The sequence below is a fragment of the Juglans regia genome, chromosome 6 (genome assembly GCF_001411555.2).
Source record: "Juglans regia cultivar Chandler chromosome 6, Walnut 2.0, whole genome shotgun sequence".
NCBI lineage: Eukaryota > Viridiplantae > Streptophyta > Magnoliopsida > Fagales > Juglandaceae > Juglans > Juglans regia.
Genome location: NC_049906.1, coordinates 30289229 through 30312443, shown reverse-complemented (window position 1 = coordinate 30312443; position 23215 = coordinate 30289229). Strand labels below are relative to the sequence as shown.

Genomic DNA, 23215 nt, shown 5'->3' with positions numbered 1-23215 from the left:
AGTGAAATAATTTGTGAATAGTGGTGAAATGATTTAAATTGAGAGTTTTTTAGAATGTAACCCATGATTCAATATTTTGAATCTATTTATTCCAACATCCTTGTAAAACAACTTCTTCTTCAAAGCACCTGTCCTCGTACCAAGCCTAGTTTTCAATCATTTGCATGCCGACCAAAAAACAAATAACACCATCATAAAAAAAAAAAAAAAAGATGTTAGATATAGTTTTAGGGTTTATAAACTCTGCGTACTCAGATTCATTATTAAAAAATATCATTTTTTTTTATATGAGTATCAAATTTATCAAATTTATTTTAAGGGAGTGTGAAAAAAAAAAAAAAAAAGTCCCAAAGTCTTCTATCATCATTACATTGTTCAGAACATTGATAGAAAACAGCAAGAGAACAACCTCATTAACATACCCAATATATGGAGAAACTATGGCCATATATGTTATCTTCAATCTTTATTTCACTTCCATCTCTCCAACTACCCCTCCAACTACTTGGTGGGCTTTGTTTTATGAGCACAAATAGATTGGAACCAACATTTCCAAATGCCATCCATTACCAGGTTGCCCTTGTGATGTGAGGATGATGTATGGGGCACATCTTCATAATGATAGTCATGTTTCATTCCACAATTTGATCAATTATTATTGCACTTGTTGAAAATTGTTTCCTTTGATGATATTTCTAAATTCTACCCCTCGAATGAATTTCTCATTAATAATGCTCAATAAATGTTATAGGATCTATTTTATGTGTTTATCTCTTTCTCATTCTAAATTCGAGAATTCATATAAAAACTTTAGAATATCTAAATCTTGAATATACTATTTGTTATCTCCGACAACCAATTTAATTTAGCTTAGAAATATATTTTAAACAATAAGTGCTATAGATACAAAGATATTTCATAACAGTAAATCCACAAATTCTTCAAATGATACGTAAAATTTTTGTAAAATCTCTTTATGATTAAAGCAATTCTCTAAAATGTAATATAATATTTTTACTAAATAGGATACCTTAATTTTCGGTTATTGTTTTCAAGTATGAAATGATTTATCACTTTTTCAATAAAGTGATTACTACTCATAAGACAAAATTTTGCCTGATATGTAGTCTTATATATACATCAGATTTGACCTTCTTCCCATATGATATAAGAACTCTTTGACTTCCATTTATAATGTAGAGAAACAAAAATTCCAAAAAATTATAAATCTTAATATTTTCTTTTTTAATTCCTAAAAGTGATCTTATTAGTTGTTGTATCATTGAGATAATATTTCTTATAAAAATAATATCATTTCACCAAATACCTTCAATTTAAAGCATGGTTGTATAAAAAATTGTAAAAATAATTTTCTTAATTGAGATAATACCCTAAAACTAATTCATTTTTCTTAATTGAGATTTGTAGTTTGACATGTTTGCACTCTAAAATCTTAATAACCAAAGAAAGAAAACCCTTAGTGAGATTTAAGAAAAATAAGGTATAATCAACAATTCCGTTGGTTATACCTTATTTATGAAAGATTTAGTTACACATATATGAGAACTTATATTTATAGTCTTAATGTGTACAAGTCTCGCGTACTTTTTTAAAAAAAAGTGAATATTAAGATTTTTTTTTTTTTTTTCTAATAATAGAGTTGGTTGTATATTGCACTACTCAATATACATATACATGAAGATACAAATTATCTAATTGTAAACATGTGTATTGATATTTTAAATTTTTAAAGATGAATAAATGTCACAATTTATACATTGGACTTGAATTCTAATGTGCTTTATGTTTTAGCAATTCCATACTCAAAAAACGAGATTTATCTAAAGTGTTCGTTTGGATGTTGAGATGAGATGAAAAATCTTATCAAATTCATCTCAACTCATCTCACTTTATCTCATATCAACATCCAAACATCATTAAAATACAAATACTTTTCAATTTCAATTTTTTATCTAATTATACCTAATTATTACGGTTTTATCAAACTTCTAAACAAAATATAAAAGATAAATCAAAATTTTTAAATCTCAAAACATAAATAATATTAAAAAAATATATATTAAAAAAATATTTCACTATTATTTAAATATTCTTCATCTCATACTAATTGGTAGTTGGGAAGTGAGGTAAATAATATTTTAATACGTTAAAAAGTGAGTGTTTTTTATTTTTTAGGAATAATGTTAGATATAATTTTAAGTTATACAAATCTCATATATTTCTTTTGAAAAAAGTAGAGTTTATTATAAAAAAAATTAATTTTTTATATAGATTTTAAATTTATAATTTTTTAAAAATAAAATGTAAGAAATTTATCCATATTAAAATTGTACAAATTTATAATCTCTCTCTAATTTTTTCTTTGTAAAAACTTTGGGTGGTTTGGTAAGACAAGATGAGCACTGTGGAGTGGACAGCACAACAGGACAGGCTTTCCGTTCCTTTTTTTCTTTTTTCCCTCTTTTACCACGGTATCACGTGCTTCTCACGTAGAAATCGGTGCTGACATCATTATCCACCTTGGCAAACCTTCGCCGACGTGGCACCGAGTGAACTATAAAAACCTCTCTCTCCTTCTCTCTCCCCAAGCCTCTTATCAGCGTAACCAAACTTCCCCCTTCTTCTCCGCTGAACTGCCCAAAGCTAGAGAGAGAGAGAGAGAGAGAGAGAGAGTTTTCCCAAGAAAGTTTGAGAATTTCCAAGAAATCTTGATTGATAGTAGGGAGAGAGATATAAAGAGATGGCGATGCCTGGGGGAGTCGCGGTGCTGACGAATTCGGTGAGCAAGGTCGATTCTTCTTCCCCTTCATCTTCCCAAGGTCGTTTGAGTGGCTCGGAGATGGAGGTGGTGTCTCCGATTCTGATTTTCTTGTTCTTTCACAAAGCGATTCGCAATGAGCTCGACGCGCTTCACCGATCCGCCATGGCCTTCGCCACGGGGAAGCGCAGCGATATCCGCCCGCTGCTCGAGCGGTACCATTTCTTGCGGTCTATCTACATGCACCACTCCAATGCTGAAGACGAGGTACATTTTCTTTGGTTCTTTTGTGTCCATCTTATGCTGGTCGCTCGGAAAATGGAGGAAAGCAATGCAAACTTTGTAACATAATATTCGGTTGCAATTTTTCGATATATGTATAGCCTTTTCTCCTTAAATCTTTTTTCTTTTGCAAAGATTTTTATTTATTTATTTATAAACTATAGAAGTCATCTTTACTGATGTAAATGTTTATTTATTTTTTCATACGTATTGCTAATTTGGGGCCTACTCATTAGTTTGATGATGCCATACAATATTTAAGTTTAAAATCCGAATATATTTTCCAATACTTATTTTATTTTCACTTTGCATCTCTTCTACTTGTATGATTCATATAACTTTTAGTGCTAACTACTCTTGGAAAAAGTGATGACTTTTGAATCTTCAAGATGTATAACTGTATCTAGCATAGGTATAAAGTTTTCTAGAATCCCAGAACATTCTTAAATTGATAAGAAGTAAGTATGAAATATAACTGGACACAGATTCAAAATAAAACCGTAGCATATAGCATCGGCTGTCTCCTGTTTGGTAGTTAGCGGCACAAACCCTTTGGTTTATCCAGTTGTATTGTTTTCAGATACATCCTTCTGTTTTTTTTTTTGGGTGGACAAAATCCTAGCGATTGATAAGCTGAAATATATATGTTATATGATTTTTGGAACGCCATGCATTAACCTATATAAGCATCGACAGGAAGGTGACTGTATCAAGTTTATCATACATAGTTCTTTCTTGCAAACAGCTGTGGGCGAGCAAATAAAAATCATATATTGTGGATGGCATAAAAATATTGATCTGTATTCTACAGTCTGAAATTCTTCAGTATTCCCTATTGGGATGCCTATTGGGATTTCCTTATTACAATTTATTGCTGTATAAGTGTTACAATGGGACATCTATGACCGTAACATCTGATTCATAAAATCTAATCCGTGTTTCTGGGATGAGAGACTTAGGAAAACTCTCTTGAAATCTTGAGGTGATATTTTAGACTAATTGTTTAGATACATGGATCATATCTACTTTATGGCTACTGAATCTACTCATATTTGATGAAGCAGTATTTGGATGATGCCAAATTGTCTCTATCTCCTGTTCTGATATATACAAAGTAATGACAACATGATATGCCGAAAGTGCAGGTAATCTTTCCAGCTCTTGATAATCGTGTGAAGAATGTAACACAAACATATTCCCTTGAACACAAGGGTGAAAGCAATCTTTTTGATCACGTATTTGAGCTGCTGAATTCTAGTGCACAATATGATGAAAATTTTCCAAGAGAGCTAGCTTCTTGTACAGGAGTTCTGCATACATCAGTTAGCCAACACATGGCGAAGGAAGAAGAGCAGGTACTGCTTCATTTGCTGCTGTTTGGTTTTGTAACCCTTGTATTCCAACTGCTATCAAGTAAACAATTTTACTAATAATAAAGTAGGACCTTCCTTCGGATGAGAGTCAATGTTTAAAGCAGTACGATGTGATAAATTTCCGAGCAATTAAGCTACTTCATTTACTTTCCAGGAGATAATAAAATTAATAATATATTTAACCAGACAAGGATATTGAAACAGCTGGATTTCTGGCTTTCTTATATGCTATTATGATTTCTCTGTAACAGCTGTTCAGTAGTCTACTTATATGCTACTAATAGCACTGCAGCTTGTTTGTTATTTATTGATTCTTGTTGAATGTTTTTCGTTGTGAACAGACTTGTTTCGCTCTTATTTCTATTTCTTATTGTTGAGTGTTAATTCCTTCTCAACTTTACTAAGTTATTTTTGAAATTTTACTGATGAGCCCAATTTTGGGAAATTATCATTAATCATGTATACCCGATTCAGCATACCAGAAAGATGCTACTATTATCTCAGTAAGAAGTAGCATGACTTGCATCTGTACAGTAATACAAAACTTTAATATTTTTGGTACTTACTGTTAAATATCCAAATAGAAACTAATATGATGATTTAGCAAGGAAATTTTCATGCTTTTTGAGCTGACCACCTCTAAAATGGCGGGCACCTTACATGAGGATATTAAACAACGTTGTACACCTTGGTCCCAGTTGGGTAGTTAGAATAGGCATCTGCTGTATGCAATTCTGAGAGATGGGAATGTGTAGTCATGTGAACATAATTCTTTAAAAAATGGCGCCACATAGTAAATGCAGGCGTTTCATTGGTTGTGTAGAAGGAGTGATTGGGGTACAATGCATCAAGAAATGCTGTGTGGGGAGTGAGGCAGGCAGAGGAATTAAAAAAATGGTTTAGTGGCATTTTATGAATCCAACGAGTAAAAGAATTGTTGTCCAACCTTTATCTTACTGGTTTCACATGCATTGCATTGATTCTTGCATTGGATCTTACTATCAAGGGACAAGGGAAAAATAGACAACCCACAATATTCTTTCTTCTTTTTTTTTCAAAAGACTGATTTGGGGACTTTCTGTCTGTGTCTGATACTATCTATTATCGTTATCTAATGTCTAGAGCTTATTTTGTTGTTCATATTTTTTTTTATAAGATAAGTTTTACTGATGATGAAGAAAAAGAAACATAAGACATTTACAAGGTACACATGGATTGTACATCAGATACACCTAATTCTCATTAAGAAAAGAGATCAACAAAATCTTGAAAGTTAAAAGATATAAGGACATAAGTGGGCTGTCATCCAATGTTAAAGAGAAACTGAAAACAGGAAGTTTTGAGGTCTTCTACGGTTCTTGTTTCACAAGGTCACGATGGAGTAAAAGGTGATCCATGGATTCCCCATTCCGCTTGTGAATACAACACCACGTAAAAGGTGATCCATGAATTCCCCATTCCGCTTGTGAATACAACACTACTTTATCACCATAAATGTCTCTCCCATGTTTGAGGTTAATTCTTTTCCCGAAAGGGCTCTGTTGGAAGTCATTAATCCCACGTTTGAGTATATCCTTTATCAGGCTAGTGCTAGATGGAGAAGTGTAATCGGTCTATGCTCCTCAACCTCCTGTATTCTTTCAGTTTTAGGGGAAAGTGCGAGGATCACATGGGGTGGATTTATTGAAACAGAAAAAGTTTGTGGCTAAATCTTTTCCTGAAAGGGCTCTGTTGAAGTTAATTAATTGTTTGAGTGTATCCTTTATCAGGCTAGTGCTAGATTGAGAAGTGGAATTGGTTTATGCTCCTCAACCTCCTGCATTCTTTCAGATTTAGGGGAAAGTGCGAGAATCACATGGGGTGGATTCATTGAAACAGAAAAAGTTTACCTCTCTTTCTATCGATTATTGAATCCTGTAGTTGAACACTCATTTCCTTAGAGAAGTATATGGAGAAACAAGGTTCTATCACGAGTTGATAATGTAAGGGGGAGGAGGCAATGCTAGGGAAGATTATTACATGTATAATGTAAGGAGGATGCACCTTAGGGGGATAGATTGGTGTTTTATGTGTCGATAAAAAAGAAGATAGGTGTTCTATGTGCAAGAAGAGTGAAAAAGCTACCATCCATTTGAGTGATGGAGTTAATGGCGGCAAGGGAGGTTAGTAAATGTATGGTTGATGGTTCTGTCATGCCTAATGTAGAGTATTTAGAATGGACACAGCATCCTCTATTTTGGAAATCAGGAAAGAACATTACTGGAGTTATTTTTTTTTATCAGTAAACAAAATTTTTATGATCATAAAAATAGACAAAGGGCCACATATATGGGACATATACAAGAGCATCGCCTATGCGTGCTTGTTTAGTGATACAAGGAATTCATGAAAAGTGGTGTCATTAAAATCAATTACAATCGACCAATAGAGTAAAGTAGTAAAAAAGAGGTTTCTAGGCTGGTCCATCGACCACTCTCGATCTTCAAAGCTTCTTTCATATCTCTCCCTCCAAATACACCACGATAGAAAAACTCGAATCATCTTCCATACTGTTGCAATCTGAGAGTTGCACTGAATGCCTCTCCAAAAAGCTAGGAGATCGATTACCCTTTTTGGCATCACCCTAGCTAATCCCTTCCGAGCAAAGAATTCATTCCACAAGGTCTTGGCAATCTCACAATGAAGTAATAAATGATTGACGGACTCTTTGCTTTGGAATTAAAAAAATTCATTGTTGTTATTATGTAGGTGTTGCTCTTGGATATGCCTCGTTTACTTGGGCTATGTCCATCAACATCGTCAATAAAATTTTTGTTTACCGAGAAAAAAATTCATTGTTGTTATTTATAAAAAAAAGAATGCAACCAATCTTCTAACACAACCTTAAAAAATCAGGGAACGCACCTGGTGCATTAACAAGAACCATCTTTCCATGTAAAATCCATAAATACATAGCTTTTGGTGGTACTCTTCTGTAATGATCTAAAGAAGGCCCAAGCCACATTTTGGTCTATACTCCGAAAGGGCTAATTAATATTACAATTAATATTATTTACCACCTTATCATACACAAGTTGGTTGGGTTATTAAAATCTCTCACCTCCTTAAATCCTCGCTTTCCTCGTCAAGCCATTTTGTTTCATCATAAGCGACATTGCTCAAGTCCAACTCTTCTGGTTAGGATTAACTCTGATACTATTTGTAACGATTTAATGAAAGCCCAAACCACTTCCAGACTTATATTCTAAAATTTCTAATTAATGTTACAATTGGAGTCCTTTCAAGTTCATTAGAAAGGGCAAAGTATTCTCCTTCCCAAGCAACGTGTGACCCTATTCACTACTTTCTTATACATAATTTGGGGTATTATATCTTCACCCTAACCAGTAGCAAAATGCCACGACTAATGTGTAAAGCCAACTTAAAACTTCTTATTTTGCATGTCTTGGAGTGAAATATGAACAGACAAAATTATAAGGAAATAAAACATGATGTAAGAGGTTAACCCCTAGGGGTTGGCTCAAGTGGTAATGGCCTTGGGCTTGGGGGTATGCTCCCCCCAGGTCTAAGGTTCAAATCCCCTTGGGTGCAAACAATCTCTAGGGGCCATCGGGAGATTTTCCCCTTGAATTATCCGAGGTGCACTTGCGGGAAACTCCTTGCCGAGGACCTGTGCACCCCCAAGATTAGTCGGGATGTTGTTCCGGAACACCTGGTGCCAATAAAAAAAAAAGCGTCATGTAAGAGGTTGATGTTCCTGGAGATGAAGATTTTCTGCTGTTTCCTTTGTCACTTGCTGCATTGCATGGTTAAAAAATTTCCAATGGGTCTCAAGACAGTGTATTCATTATCATTGTCAAGACATGTCAATCATATTAAAGCAATCAGGCTGAGAATGTGTATATATATAATGTATTTACAAATATTATAGTAGACGTTGTAACTCTTTAGCTGTCAAAAATCTGTTCACCTTGATAATTTTCCTTTCCTTTTTACTTTTCTTTGGATATCATGGAATGCAAAAATAGTTTTGATATGTTTCTCTCTGATAATGCCAGGTCTTCCCCTTGCTTATTGAAAAGTTTTCGCTTGAAGAGCAGGCCTCTTTGGTCTGGCAGTTCTTGTGCAGCATTCCGGTGAATATGATGGCAGGGTTCCTTCCATGGCTTTCGACCTCCGTTTCACCTGATGAATGTCGGGATCTGCACAAGTGCTTAAGTAAGATTGTCCCAGCGGAAAAGCTTCTTCAAGAGGTAGAGTTTATTTCAGAGAATTGAATTATTTCTGTGTGATTTACCACGTATATTTAGCTGATGACGGCTCTTTTCTATTGAAGGTTGTTTTTACCTGGATGGAAGGGAAAAGCAGTCCTAACACAGTTGAAAGCTATGTAGATAAACTTCACCTACGATGTGTAGATTCTAGTTCAAGCACAGTAACTCATCAAATGGAGAAAGTAAATTGTGCATGTGAGTTCACCAGGACTGGGAAAAGGAAATATCTAGAGTCAGGTAATGATGTTCTAGAGACCTCAGGATCACATCCGATAAATGAAATATTGCTCTGGCATAATGCCATTAAAAGAGAGTTGAATGAGATAGCAGAGGAGGCCAGGAAGATACAAGTGTCTGGAGATTTCACTAATCTCTCAGCTTTTAATGCGAGGTTGCAATTTATTGCTGAAGTTTGCATCTTTCACAGGTATTCGCTTATTGTTTTATCATGTCGCTATCTGATATCATTTTTCTTGAACTATTTAATGTACTGGAGAACTTTCTTTTGTATTTTACAATACTCGTGTCTTTAAATTATATCAGGGGTTGTATGGTTGGTGGCTTGTTGGAGAAGTCAGAAGGTAGGACGGTGCAAAGTGGAAATTTGGTGAATGGTCAATTTATGTCTAATGTGGTGCCTGCAGAATGAACTTAATGCGTGGAACTTTTAAAATTGCTAGAAGATGGTGCATTTACTTAGATCCTTAATGTTTTTATGTCTGGATGTGGCTTTTCTAATTATATCGAGTTTATGTTTCTTTTTTTTCCCTATTCTTCCTAGCCAGGTTTTTCTTGTGCACACCCCTAGGGCCTGTACTTGGGGTACTGCCCCTTTGATGCAAAAAAAGTAAACTGGTGCAACTATTGCACATAATTAAGAACTCTCTTCACATGATTCTTCTTTTTCTGGTTGCAGTATTGCTGAGGACAAGGTCATCTTTCCTGCGGTAGATGGGGAATTTTCTTTTTCCCAGGAACACGCGGAAGAAGAAAGCCAGTTCAATGAGTTTAGGTATCTAATCGAAAGCATACAAAGTGCAGGAGAAACCTCCACTTCAGCTGCTGAGTTTTATGCAAAGTTATGCTCGCATGCAGATCATATATTGGAAACTATACAGCGGCACTTCCACAATGAGGAAGTTCAGGTGAGTTATTTGCTGTTGCAATAGCCATCGTCAATTTATGCTGTGTGCCCAGTAATTCTAGTTAGGATTTTGTGGAAGTTGAGCAGTGTGATAATGAATGAAAGTGATCAGATAGTTTGTGTGAGGTTGATTAAAAGTTGTCTCATCATCTTTTTTGATTTATGTGAAGATGGTATCTGAAGCCGTACTGTATTTCTGTTTGGATTAAGCCATGTAACATGACTAGAAACTAGAAACCTAGAATACCAAATATTCCCATTGTTTTTTAAGATATCTGCTAAGTTACCTCCATTTCTAGGTTCTTCCTCTTGCTCGAAAGCACTTTAGCTTCAAAATACAGCGGGAACTTTTGTATCAAAGCTTGTGCATGATGCCCTTGAAATTGATTGAGCGTGTCTTGCCATGGCTGGTAGGATCATTGACCGAAGATGAAGCCAGGGAATTCCTTGAAAACATGCAGTTGGCAGGTTCTACATCCATTTCCTATGTTGCTTCTACAAAGATGATTAAACAACTAATATTAAAAAAAAATTTACAATGTATATTAGTTCTGACATTAGTTCTTTGATTCAGCTCCAGCAACAGATGCAGCTCTAGTAACGCTCTTTTCTGGTTGGGCTTGCAAGGCTCGTAATCAAGGTTTATGTGTGTCCCCAAATGCAACTGGATGCTGTCCTGCTAAAAGTCTTGCTGATATTGAAGAAAATTTTCATAGATCATCCTGTCCTTGTGGCTCCACAGTGCGCAGAGACAGCCCAAAATCAATTAAAGCAGCTGAAATTAAAAGACCTTCCAAACGGAATGTCTCAATGTCATCCAATGGTAGCAATGGCACTGACCCTTCAGAGACTATACATGACCAGAAACAATGTTGTAGTGATCGACCTTGTTGTGTCCCAGGATTAGGAGTAAACAGTAATAATCTGGGGTTGAGTTCTCTTGGTAATGCTAAGTCTTTGCGTTCCTTGTCTTTCAGTTCTTCTGCCCCATCTCTCAACTCCAGTCTTTTTGTTTGGGAAACAGAAAATTGCTCTTTTGATATTGGAAGTGCAGCAAGACCAATCGATACTATATTTAAATTCCATAAAGCTATAAGCAAAGACTTAGAGTATTTAGACATTGAATCTGGAAAACTTAGTGACTGTGACGAGACATTCCTTCGGCAGTTCACTGGGAGATTTCGTTTGTTGTGGGGACTATATAGAGCTCACAGTAATGCTGAGGATGATATAGTGTTTCCAGCATTGGAATCCAAAGAGGCTCTTCATAATGTGAGTCACTCATACACACTGGACCATAAGCAGGAAGAAAAATTATTTGAAGATATTTCTGATGTTCTTTCTGAGCTTTCACACCTTCTTGAAAGCTTGCAGAAGGCCCAAAGGACAGAGTATTTAACTGGAAATAATACTGGATTTTCTTCTGCCCGTTGTAGTGATTATGTTAAGAAATACAATGAGCTAGCCACTAAGCTTCAAGGAATGTGCAAATCAGTAAGAGTGACTTTGGATCAGCATATTTTCAGGGAGGAACTTGAGCTGTGGCCATTGTTTGGGAGACATTTTTCTGTGGAGGAGCAAGACAAAATAGTGGGCCGCATTATTGGGACTACAGGTGCTGAGGTTCTACAGTCAATGTTACCGTGGGTAACTTCTGCACTTACTCAGGATGAACAAAACAAAATGATGGACACGTGGAAACAGGCTGCCAAGAACACAATGTTCAATGAATGGCTTAATGAATGTTGGAAAGGAAGTCTGGTGCCAACTTCAGAGACTGAAGCATCAGAAACTAGCATTTCTCAAAAAGGTTTTTACTTTAATACTGTTGGACAGTACTTCCGAGCTTCTAGTTTACATGGATGAATATAATTGCCATGGTGGGCGATGATGTTTATATGTTTTAGTGTTGTCTTTCACTCAATTACCATGTCATGTGATATTTGCAGATTTTGTCTAGTACAATAGCTTGAACTGAGTTCGGTGCTTTTCTGTTCCAGGTATTGGACATCAAGAAAGCTTGGACCATGGTGATCAGATGTTCAAGCCTGGTTGGAAGGATATTTTCCGAATGAATCAAAATGAGCTTGAGTCAGAGATCAGAAAGGTTTATCGGGACTCGACTCTGGATCCAAGGAGAAAGGCATATCTTGTACAGAATCTTATGACTAGGTTAGTTCTAATAATGATATCTACTATGATTACTCAAAAAAGATGATAGTCTACTTAGGACTTAGGGTGTTTTCAAAAAGCTTTGTTTATCTTCAGTTTGACATGGATAATGAGTTCATGGCATCTGAAAGTGCTTCATCTATTGCTCATGAATTATGAATCATAAATTACTAACTACTACCTGCTTCTTTATTTAGTCGTTGGATTGCGGCTCAGCAGAAGTTGCCTAAATCATTAGCCGGGGAGACTTCTAATGGTGGAAATGTAATGGGATGTTCACCATCATTTCGAGATCCTGACAAACAAGTGTTTGGGTGTGAGCACTATAAAAGAAACTGCAAACTCCGTGCTGCTTGTTGTGGCAAGTTCTTTACATGTCGGTTTTGCCATGACAATGTGAGTGATCATTCTATGGACAGGTAATTTTGTGACATTGCTGTTAAGTTTCTATGGACGGGTAATTTTCTGATATTGTTGTTGATTTTCATGCCTGTAATGTTCTGTTTTATAATTGCAGGAAAGCGACATCAGAAATGATGTGCATGCGCTGCCTAAGCATTCAAGCAGTTGGGCCAACATGCATGACGCCTTCATGCAACGGCTTTTCAATGGCTAATTATTATTGCAATATCTGCAAATTTTTTGATGATGAAAGGTACATGAGTTCTTACTGGAAATACTGATTCAATTTCGAAGCAAAACAATTGTATGGTAATAAAGGACAGTAGAAAAATTTTCTTCTCTCCTTTTTTCGGTTTATTATTTAGACTGAAAGTTTTGGATAGGTTTCTTGATCCTTTTAGAATGAATTCATTTCTTTGTTTGAACCTTTACATGTCTTTTCTTCATTTTTATGGTTGTACAAATATTTCTCTTCGAATTACATGCCTTCCACAATAGTTGGAACACAATATAGTCACCAAGATTGTTACTCACTTAAGTGTGAAATAATAAGGATTGCTAATGTTACTAACAGTGACTCCCAATGGATAATTAAGTTTTTGTGAAAAATCAAGAGTGAGCTGTTTAGTGTGCTTTCTCAAAGCTTGCTTTTTAAATTTTGGTACTCATACGTTATATGCTTGCACAGAAACGCTTACTTATTAATCCTATTTTTGTTGCTCAGGACTGTATATCACTGCCCATTTTGCAATTTATGCCGGGTTGGGAGAGGTCTTGGAATTGACTATTTTCATTGCATGACATGCAACTGTTGCCTGGGAATTAAGTTAGTGAACCACAAGTGCCTGGAGAAAGGTTTAGAAACAAACTGCCCTATATGCTGTGATTTCTTATTCACATCAAGTGCAACGGTCAGAGCTCTTCCTTGTGGCCATTACATGCATTCAGCTTGCTTTCAGGTTTTTCTCTCTCGCATGCTTTTGTTTTGTGACCTTTCCTTTACCTTTTCATCTTATACCTTTTTCCTTTTAAAAGAAATCGAGAGAAGTGGTTGAATTATTCTCAAACCTTGTTTTGTTATCTTAGGCATACACTTGCAGTCACTACACCTGTCCAATTTGCAGCAAATCTATGGGAGATATGGCGGTAAGAGAACTTTTTCCTTTCCCTTACTGGCTGGCCTGAGTTTCTATTATTTTTTATATTATTATTGTTGTTATTGTTCTCTTTCTTCTTCTTTTTCTTATTATTACGATTGTGAAATCAGTTTCTCTATTATTCATATGTTACTTGTGAAAAAAATAATGTATTTATCTCTAATGATGATGCTGAAATTCATGGGCGTTTGATTTCTTTGGCAACGAATGAGGTTCTTTTACTTTTTTTTAGAATTGGTTTAATCCGTTCTTCAATCGCCATCAAACAAGTTGATAATTCTTCTCCAGTTACCATATTTTACAAATTTGTTAATGTCACCCTTTTGATCAACATGCATGCGGCATGAGTTATAATATTGAGTCTCAACTCTGTTTCAATTTTGGGCTTAACTAGTTCTACAGTTAACATTTTATTCTTCTGGTGAGGTTTTTTTCTTCTGGTGAGGTTTCGGTGCATCCAGTGGTGTCTTAGTGTTGCTTTTAGTGAGTTATGGGTCCTTCGAAACTAGTGCTTATTGAATCCAAAGCTTTTGAGATAGTAAGGGATGAGAGGTTTGTCCATATAACAGAGAAAGGTTGGAAGGTGGTGAAAGAGATTAGTCTGGGGAGAGGCACAACAAGGTGGTTCAGAGGATAGCTTGAAGGCTAGGAGGTAGTATTTTGCTCATAGAGATGGTGACAGGGGCTATGTTGCTCAGCGTCGCCTTAACTCACAAGGCTGCTTTATGGCATTGATGGAATATTTGGGGGTTGTTGCAGAGAGGTAGCGGTTGGGTTAGCCATCACTCTGACACTTTAGCAAGCTCGAGAGGAGTAGGCCTGCAAAGGGGTGTCGCCATTCCTGTAGAAGATTAGACGTGGATGGTAGAAGGCAGAGGTGTTGTCGGTCTGCATGAGGAAAGTGTGTTGCGTGCCTTACAGGAAATGAAAAGTCAGGTTGATTTGTTACAAGCTAATATAGCTTGGATGATACGGTGCGCAGAGGGGTTTAAAGGGTAGGGAGTGGGCTTGGGTAAGTTTGTAGGCTGTGGCCCAAGTGGGCCTCAAGAGCTGCCTAAGGCTAGTGGGCAATTAAAAATGGGTCAGGCTCGGACTAGTGGGCCTCAGGCTGGGAGTGTGGGCCAGGGAGGAGGGGCTGATTTAAAGGGGAAGAAGGCTGTAAATGGGCTGGGCTGGAACAGAAGCCCACGTCGGGTTTAGCAGGAGAAAGGCCCGAAATCTAGGATTTCGAGTATGCTGGAGGTGCCCGAATCATCCACTTTAGGCCCGAGTCTTGGGTTGGGTCCGGCACAGACAGGGCGACGGCCTGCGGCGCCTCAGGTGGTGGTTCGGTGGTGGCCTTAAAGTCGCCGGAAGTGGTGGTGGGAGAAAATAAAGATGGCGCTGACTTTGAGGTGCTTGAATCATCCACTTCAGGTCAGAGTCTTGGGCTTGGTCCGGCACAGATAGGGGCGACGGCCTGCGGCGCCTCAGGTGGTGGTCTTGCGGTGGCCTTAGATTCGCCGGAAGTGGTGGTGGGAGAAAATAAAGATGGCGCTGAATCCGTTTTTGTTGTTGATGGCTCTAGTGTTGCTCGGGGAGGGTCACCTCTTTATGGGGTGTCTCAGTCTCCTTGGTAGACCTTGGGTCACCATTATTCTTGGCCCAAACACAGCTAAAGACGTGGGGGGAAGAAGATATGGCTCTCAGTTTTGAGGGAGCCAGTGAAGAGTTGGCTCACGAAGATGAGGGGGAAGGTATGTTGACATTATTTGACCCATGCAAATATTCTTCAGAGGGGGAGGAGGCTGTAGGAGAGGATCCTACTCCGTTAAGTACTCCTAGTATTTCCTCAGACTGGGTTTTGAAAAAAGTAGAGGAACTTCAGAGCTGTATGGGGATCTCGTGTGTGGGCTATGAAGAGCAGTTTAAGGCTTTGATTATAGCCATGGATGCAGGTTAGCATGGTGTCGGGTCAAGAAGAGATAGGGAGTTAAAGAGGTTGATGTGGTCCATTAATTATGATGGCAAGAAGGGGAGTGCGAGTCGTGGAAAAAACAAGGGGAGGGGTGGTACAGTTGATAAATGAAGCCCAAAATTGAGTTGGAATGTTAGGGGGTTGAATGAGATTAATAAACGCCTTAGAATAAGAGCTTTATTAAGGCAATGGAAGGTAGACATCATTTGTTTACAGGAAACAAAGTTGAAGCTTGTCAATCGTAGTATTGTTAGGAGCATATGGAACTGCCCATATGCAGGTTGGGCTTACTTACCCTCGAATGGGGCCTCAGGAGGTATTTTGGTTATGTGGGATAAGAGGGTGGTGGAGAGCATTGATGAGTTTGTGGGGGAGTTCTTGGTGGAGTGTTTGTTTTAAAAATTTTGACGATGGTTTCCTTTGGGCCTTTGCTGGGGTATACGGTCCGAATTTGGATAGTGAAAGGCAGATGCTTTGGGATGAGCTGGCTGGTCTTTGTTCTTGGTGGGAGGCTCCATGGTGTATTGGAGGGGATTTTAATGTGACAAGATTCTCCAGCGAAAGATCAGGGGAGGGGCGACAAAATCAAGCTATGGTGGATTTTTCAGATTTCATTTTTGAGTCAGGCCTTATGGACATACCCCTAATGGGAGGGGAGTATACTTGGTCTAATCATTTTTCTTGGTCAAGACTGGACAGGTTTCTCATTTCTCCTTCATGGGAACTTCAATATCCAGATGTAAGCCAGAAAAGACTCCCAAGGATTGGTTCCGATCATTTTCCTGTAATGCTTGATGGTGGTGGTATCACAGGGGGTAGAAGGCCATTCAAGTTTGAGAATATGTGGTTAAAAAAGGATGGTTTTGTGGATTTGGTTAGACAATGGTGGAGTTCCTATTTATTTGAGGGCAATCCGAGCAATGTGTTGGCCAGGAAATTGAAAGCTTTGAAATTGAATTTGAAGATATGGAATGAACAAGTGTTTGGTGATGTAACCTTACAGATGAAAAGCTTGACACGAGCTACAAAGCTTGGAGGGTGTAGGAGTCGAGAACAACCGTAAAGAGCAAGTTGTTTCTGAACTTGAAAGATTTGACTCTATTGGAGGAGATTTCGTGGAGACGGAAGTCAAGGGCTCTATGGCTTCGGGAAGGGGATAAATGTACTAAGTTTTTTCATCGTATGGCTAATGCACATAGAAGGTTTAATTCTATATAGTCCTTGAATATAGAGGGAGTTGCATCCTCTGATCAGGTCGTGATGAAGGACTTTGTGGCTGGCCATTTTGATAATTTGTTGTCAGAACCTCATACATGGAGGCCTATGGTAGATGACCTAGTTTTTGAGGGCATTGATCAAAATAGCATGATGTGGTTGGAGAGACCTTTTGAAGAGGACGAGGTAATACTAGTAATCAGAAAAATGAACAAAGATAAAGCCCCAGGCCCGGATGATTTCACTTTGGTTTTTTTCAGACTTGCTGGGAGGTGGTAAGAGAGGATGTTATGCTGGTTTTTCAGGAATTATTCACTTATGGCAAATTTGAAAAAAGCTTAAATGCGACCTTTATTGCTCTAGTCCCAAAAAAGGCCGGTGCAATAGAGATACAAGACTTTAGACCGATTAGTCTTGTGGGCAGCGTGTATAAGATATTGTCAAAGGTTCTTGCTAATAGGATGAGCACAGTCATGGAAAAGATTATCTCTAAATGCCAAAATGCCTTTGTGAGGAGGAGACAAATTTTAGACTCGGTTCTTATTGCCAATGAATGCTTGGATAGCAAAATCAGGTCGGAAGTTCCAGGTCTTCTCTGCAAACTAGACATGAAGAAGGCATATGATCACGTTAATTGGGATTTCTTGATATACATGTTGAGTAGATGTGGTTTTGGGGAAAAATGGAGGATGTGGATAAGGCATTGTGTGTCTACGGCTCGTTTCTCGGTTTTGGTAAATGGTGATCCTGTGGGTTTCTTTAACAGTTCGCGGGGACTACGACAAGGCGATCCATTATCACCTCTCTTATTCGTCTTAGTAATGGAGGCACTAAGTAGGATGGTGTCAGCAGCAGTAGGGGGAGGATTTTTTTCAGGCTTTTCAGTGGGAGCTTCATACGGTCCTATCATTATTTCTCACCTTTTGTTTGCAGATGATACCTTGCTGTTTTGTGAGGCCAATGTAGGACATATCCAATCTTTGAAGGCCATCCTACTCTGTTTTGAAGCTGTATCTGGGCTGAAAATTAATTTTGCCAAGACGGAGATGGTAGCAGTTGGAGAAGTAAGCAATATTAAGGGGTTGGCTAGCATCTTGGGTTGTGCGGTTTCTTCGTTGCCATTGAAGTACCTTGGGCTTCCGTTGGGAGCTGCTTTCAAAGCCAAGTCTATTTGGGAGGGGGTGTTGGAAAAATTTGAGCGTAGATTGGCTGGATGGAAAAAGTTGTATTTATCAAAAGTGGGGCGGATTACACTTATTAAGAGTACTCTATCCAACCTTCCTACGTATTACTTATCCTTATTTCCTCTTCCCGCTAGCATTGGAACTAGAATAGAGAAGCTTCATCGTGATTTTTTATGGAGTGGCATAGGAGATGAGTTTAAGTTTCGCTTGGTGGGATGGGACAAGGTTTGCTCTCCTATGAGGGATGGCGGGTTGGGGGTTCGTAATGTGAGGGCTTTCAACAAGGCATTACTAGGTAAATGGTTGTGGCGCTATAATTATGAGGGGGAAGCTTTATGGAAAGGGGTGATTGACACGAAGTATGGGAGTGAACGGGGGGGTTGGTGTTCTAAAGAGGGCCGGGGGAGTTATGGAGTGGGGATATGGAAGTACATTCGTAAAGGTTGGTTCTCTTTTGCTAGTAATACTCGGCTGTGCTTGGGGGATGGTTGTAGGATCAGCTTTTGGAAGGATATGTGGGTGGGTGACACGGCTTTGAAGGATGCTTATCCAACAATTTTTAGCATTGCAAGGGATAAGGAAGCCATGGTGGCCAATCACTTTTTTCTCCATGAAGATGTCGACAACGTTTGCAGCCCCTTCAGCTCGACCATTAGCTCTCCCTCAATAGCAGCCTTCTGTTTTCAAGAAAACTTTCCACAAAACTAGGGATTTAAATTTTCACTCAACCTTTTGAGGCCCTTGCATGCTGATACCACTGCCACTGCCACTGCCACTACCTCTCCTCCCCCCTATGGCTCTGCCACCACTACTGCCCTTTTTCCACCTCACCATATCAGAATGATAGACAAGGACTTTTTTCTCGAGGAAGCTGTCAACAACCTTCGCAGCCCCCTCACCTCAGACTATTGGCTCTACCTCAATAGCAGCCTTCTGGTTTTGAACAAAATTATCCCCAAACTGGAGCTCTTAAAGCAATGAAATCAACATCACTGAGATCAATGCTACCTTCCATCCCAGCTCCTCCATCAATCACAACCCTTTACCCAAGGCCTTGCATGCTGATGCCAATGCCACCCCACCCCCAACTATTACCCTTATTCCACCTCATCACATCAGAATGATAGACAATCACTTTTTTTTTTTTATAAGTATAGACAATCACTTTTTTCTCCATGAAGATGTCGACAACGTTTGCAGCCCCTTCAGCTCGACCATTAGCTCTCCCTCAATAGCAGCCTTCTGTTTTCAAGAAAGCTTTCCACAAAACTAGGGATTTAAATTTTCACTCAACCTTTTGAGGTCCCTTGCATGCTGATACCACTGCCACTGCCACTGCCTCTCCTCCCCCTATGGCTCTACCACCACTACTGCCCTTTTTCCACCTCACCATATCAGAATGATAGACAAGGACTTTTTTCTCCAGGAAGCTGTCAACAACCTTCGCAGCCCCCTCACCTCAGACTATTGGCTCTACCTCAATAGCAGCCTACTGGTTTTGAACAAAATTATCCCCAAACTGGAGCTCTTAAAGCAATGAAATCAACATCACTGAGATCATTCTTATGTTATACTTCACAGTTGAAAGCTTCATCTTCCTGACAACAAGAAACATCGCAACAGCAATGTTAAAAGAAAACCTAGGATTATCTTAACAAAAGAACAAGATATTGAAAAAAGATGATTAGCTATTATGAGAATCAGGAATATTACTGAGTATGGAGTCCAGAACAAAAGACAATGAATTGGGATTGAAAAAGTTTTAGCCTAAAAAACTCGTGGTTTTCCATTCATTATCAAAGGATTGGAGCTTGCATGCTGCAGTGCCTTTTTTTTTTTTTTTGTGTTTTGTTTTATAACTTGAAAGGTATGCTCCCAAAATACCAACAAAACAACTTTTAAATGAAAATTTGGCAACACCTTGTGAGCATGGGTGAGGTTAAAGTTGAAAATGATTGGGGTCATAGAGGACAGGTAAATGACGTAAAAAGAGTGAAATTGGGATCATGATGCATAGGAGGGAGGTTTAGGTCCAGTACTTTTGTCAAACCGTATCTATTGCAGGTCAGAATGCCCATTAAAATTGGTAGATGATGTAGCCCACTTTGATCAAATGGATAATCATGTCACACTTGGATTACCCCTTTTGAATTTCTTGAGAAAAATAAAAATATACCTGATACTACTACAGCTTGTACAGAAAGCGAGGAAACTATGAAAAATTAAGTATAAATTCGCACTTACATGCATCCATACAAATATGCATATAAAAGAAAAGAGAAGCTACCGGCCGGGTGGGTGAAATATCCTGTTTTGCACCCATGAATGAAGAGCTGACACGTATAGACTATAACAAACTTAACAATAAACTCACATGTAGAGAATCTATCTAATTTCTTCAGAAACACCCGACCCGATCTCTCTCTCTCTCTCTCTCTCTCTCTCTCCACCCCGCATCACCCAGCTCTCTCTCCTTTGTAGCCCCCCTCTCCTTTGTGGTGAAGTTTTCAAGGCTTATGAAAAACACTTCCCAGGTCCTCTCCCACCCCTTCTCAGAGCAAAAAAAACAACACAAATTTGCAGCCAAAAAAAGTCTGCCACTGCAAAAAAAAAAAAAAAAACAACCCAGCAGCAAAAAAAAATAAAGTTTCAAAAACCCAAAATTCAAAGAAATTCAAGAGAGTTTTTGAAAAATAGCATGCGCAATGCAGCGAGCTATGCCAATATCGAGAACTTGTGAGTTTTGTATCCGACGCATGTACTCTTCTAGTACCCACATTACAAATCAACATATATAGCCACATTACAAAAGACATTCAAAATCAAACAAGAGAGCTGTGCGGGGGAGAGAAGGGAGAAAGGAAAAAGGGGAGAAGGGAAAGAAGAGAGAAAGAGGAGAGCTACAATTCAATAATGCACACACCATAAGCCACATAAGTCTCATATGTGTTGAAATTCTATTGGCTGGTGTAAAGTGGGAAATAACACCCGACCTGTTTGAAGCTTTCCTCAGAAGAAAATAGAACAGCTTGCATGTCGGACCTACCTCATACACACACACACAAAAGAAAGGTCAGCCCCATCACATATAAGGTGCTTCTGTTGACCATCGACAACTGGTTAAAGACTACTGTCCTGTGACTTCTCGAGAAATTCACCCTTGGCTCAAGTGGTAAGGGCCTTGGTCTTGATGGTATGCTCCCTTTAGGTTTAATGTTTGAATCCTTTTAGGTGCAAATAATTTCTAAGAGTGGACTGGGGGATTTTCCCTAGAATTACCCGAGGTGTACTTGCAGGAATTTCCTTGCCGAGTGCCTATGCGCCCCTGGGATTATTTGGGACTTTGTTCTAGGACACCCGGTGCCATGAAAAAAAACAAGTCTCAAGAAATTCTTGTTGTAGGTCAATACAGAACAGCCTGCTTAAAAACAAAAAATTAAATCTTTCAAAAGAAGATTATTGTGCCTTGAGGTGGAACTAAAAATTTACTGCATGGCGAATGCATTATTAGTGGTATGTGGTTACAATTTCATGTTAGAACTATAATATAATTCCTTTTCTTTCACCACTTTCTTAATCTGATTTTGTTTGAGTGTTTCTGACAGTATATGGTTCTTTATAGAAATTATTTTGTATGAAAAGTTTAAACTCTTTTGGAGCTTCCTTGCGTTTACCTGCTTAACAATAAGAGAAGTATCTTATTTTATTTTCTGCTGCAAATCATTGTTACGGAAAAAATACCCAGGTCTACTTTGGCATGCTTGATGCATTGTTGGCTGCTGAGGAGCTTCCAGTGGAATACAGGGATCGTTGTCAGGTACCTTGCTTCTAATTGCAGCTGACCTCCAACCTTCGGATGGGAAAATGCAAATTACCAAGAATTTTCTTACAGAATTGAAATTTATTATACACTGACTGAAGAAGAATCTTTGATAATGGTATTAAAAATTTGAAGCAAGCTCTTAGCACGACTTCTTCTCTCAACTCTGATAATTTTAAAAATGATCAGGCATCCTCACTTAGTTTGAGATTAGAAGACTTATACACCTACAACTCTTTTACAATTATTTTACAACCAACCAATGTGATATAGCAATCATTACTCTTGGGATTATGGTGTAGCTGATTATCCATTTTTAAGCCCCAATTAGTTGATTAAAGCTTAGTTGAGTTGAATACCCAATTTCTAGACACATCCAAGACATGCATCATTATGATAATGAAAGAGGCTGCATCCAGCAATGTTTTAAGTTAATTTCTTGTTTTGGTTACAATTCATGTCAAAAAGGCTTACTTTAGTTCACGTGGCAATCCAGGATATACTCTGCAATGACTGTGATCGAAAGGGTTCCGCACGGTTCCACTGGTTGTATCATAAGTGTGGATTCTGTGGGTCGTATAACACCAGGGTGATCAAGATGGAGATGACAAATTCCGATTGCTCCACAGCACACTAACGATAGGTATACCAGTGTTTTGTAAATACTTGTATAGCCAATCCAAAATTTTCATCAATCCACTTGTGGGTTTGAAGATTCATATTCAAGAAATTAGACATTAGCAGGTGGTATTAAAATGCTACCATTTGTTGACCACATGTTACTCTCCCACTTTCATTCATTTGATATATGTTTCTATCGTTGGTGGAAATTTGATTTCCTTGCCATTAAACTTGTCAGAAGTTGCCTTTTGAATTTTTCTCCTAAAGCTGGGATTCCTTTGAAATGCTTTTGGAGCAGAATGTTGGGGACCTTATTGGTTGGATCATCCAACATTCCGAATCCTCAAAGGTTCGAGTATTATTTAACAACAATAAATTTATGATGTCAAGGCTAGAGTTGTTCAAGGAATAGTGTGTGTTTTCCTATAGCCTGTGGTTTAATTGTATTTTTCCTATGCACAAGAAAAAGTCATGATTTTTGTGCAGTAACTGTGGTTGAAGTGGAATTCGAGAGTGTCTTTTGGAAAGTGGAAATTGAAAATCGAAAGGTTTTTTATGCAACAAATGGTTATTTAAACAGTAAGTGTAAAAGTAAGGAATTAATTAAAAAAAAATGTTGAGGTAGCTTGACGAGATCAAAGGAAATGCTTCAGAAATTATATACTTTTATATCTGCCTAGGATTGTTTGTATGGATTTTAGGTGATTAATCAGTAAGTGCTCTTATAGTTATAGTGCCCTTTGAGATACTGATCTTTTTTACTCACCCTGTCGTCAGTGATGATGCGGTTGTAGGGACTGTCATAGATTTCATAGATTACTCTCATTTCCATTTA

General features: G+C 38.1%; 1 protein-coding gene across 1 annotated transcript; it reads left to right on the top strand.

Moving 5' to 3' along the window:
• Positions 1–2627: 2627 nt before the first annotated feature.
• Positions 2628–22534, top strand: LOC108998380 (zinc finger protein BRUTUS). Its single transcript, XM_018974928.2, has 14 exons — positions 2628–3046; positions 4207–4416; positions 8493–8687; positions 8771–9135; positions 9625–9853; positions 10152–10320; positions 10427–11662; positions 11853–12024; positions 12222–12443; positions 12542–12679; positions 13151–13385; positions 13513–13572; positions 21685–21756; positions 22256–22534. Exons 1-14 carry the CDS (start codon positions 2762–2764, stop codon positions 22394–22396), a joined length of 3729 nt encoding a protein of 1242 aa, XP_018830473.1. The 5' UTR covers positions 2628–2761; the 3' UTR covers positions 22397–22534.
• Positions 22535–23215: the final 681 nt, after the last annotated feature.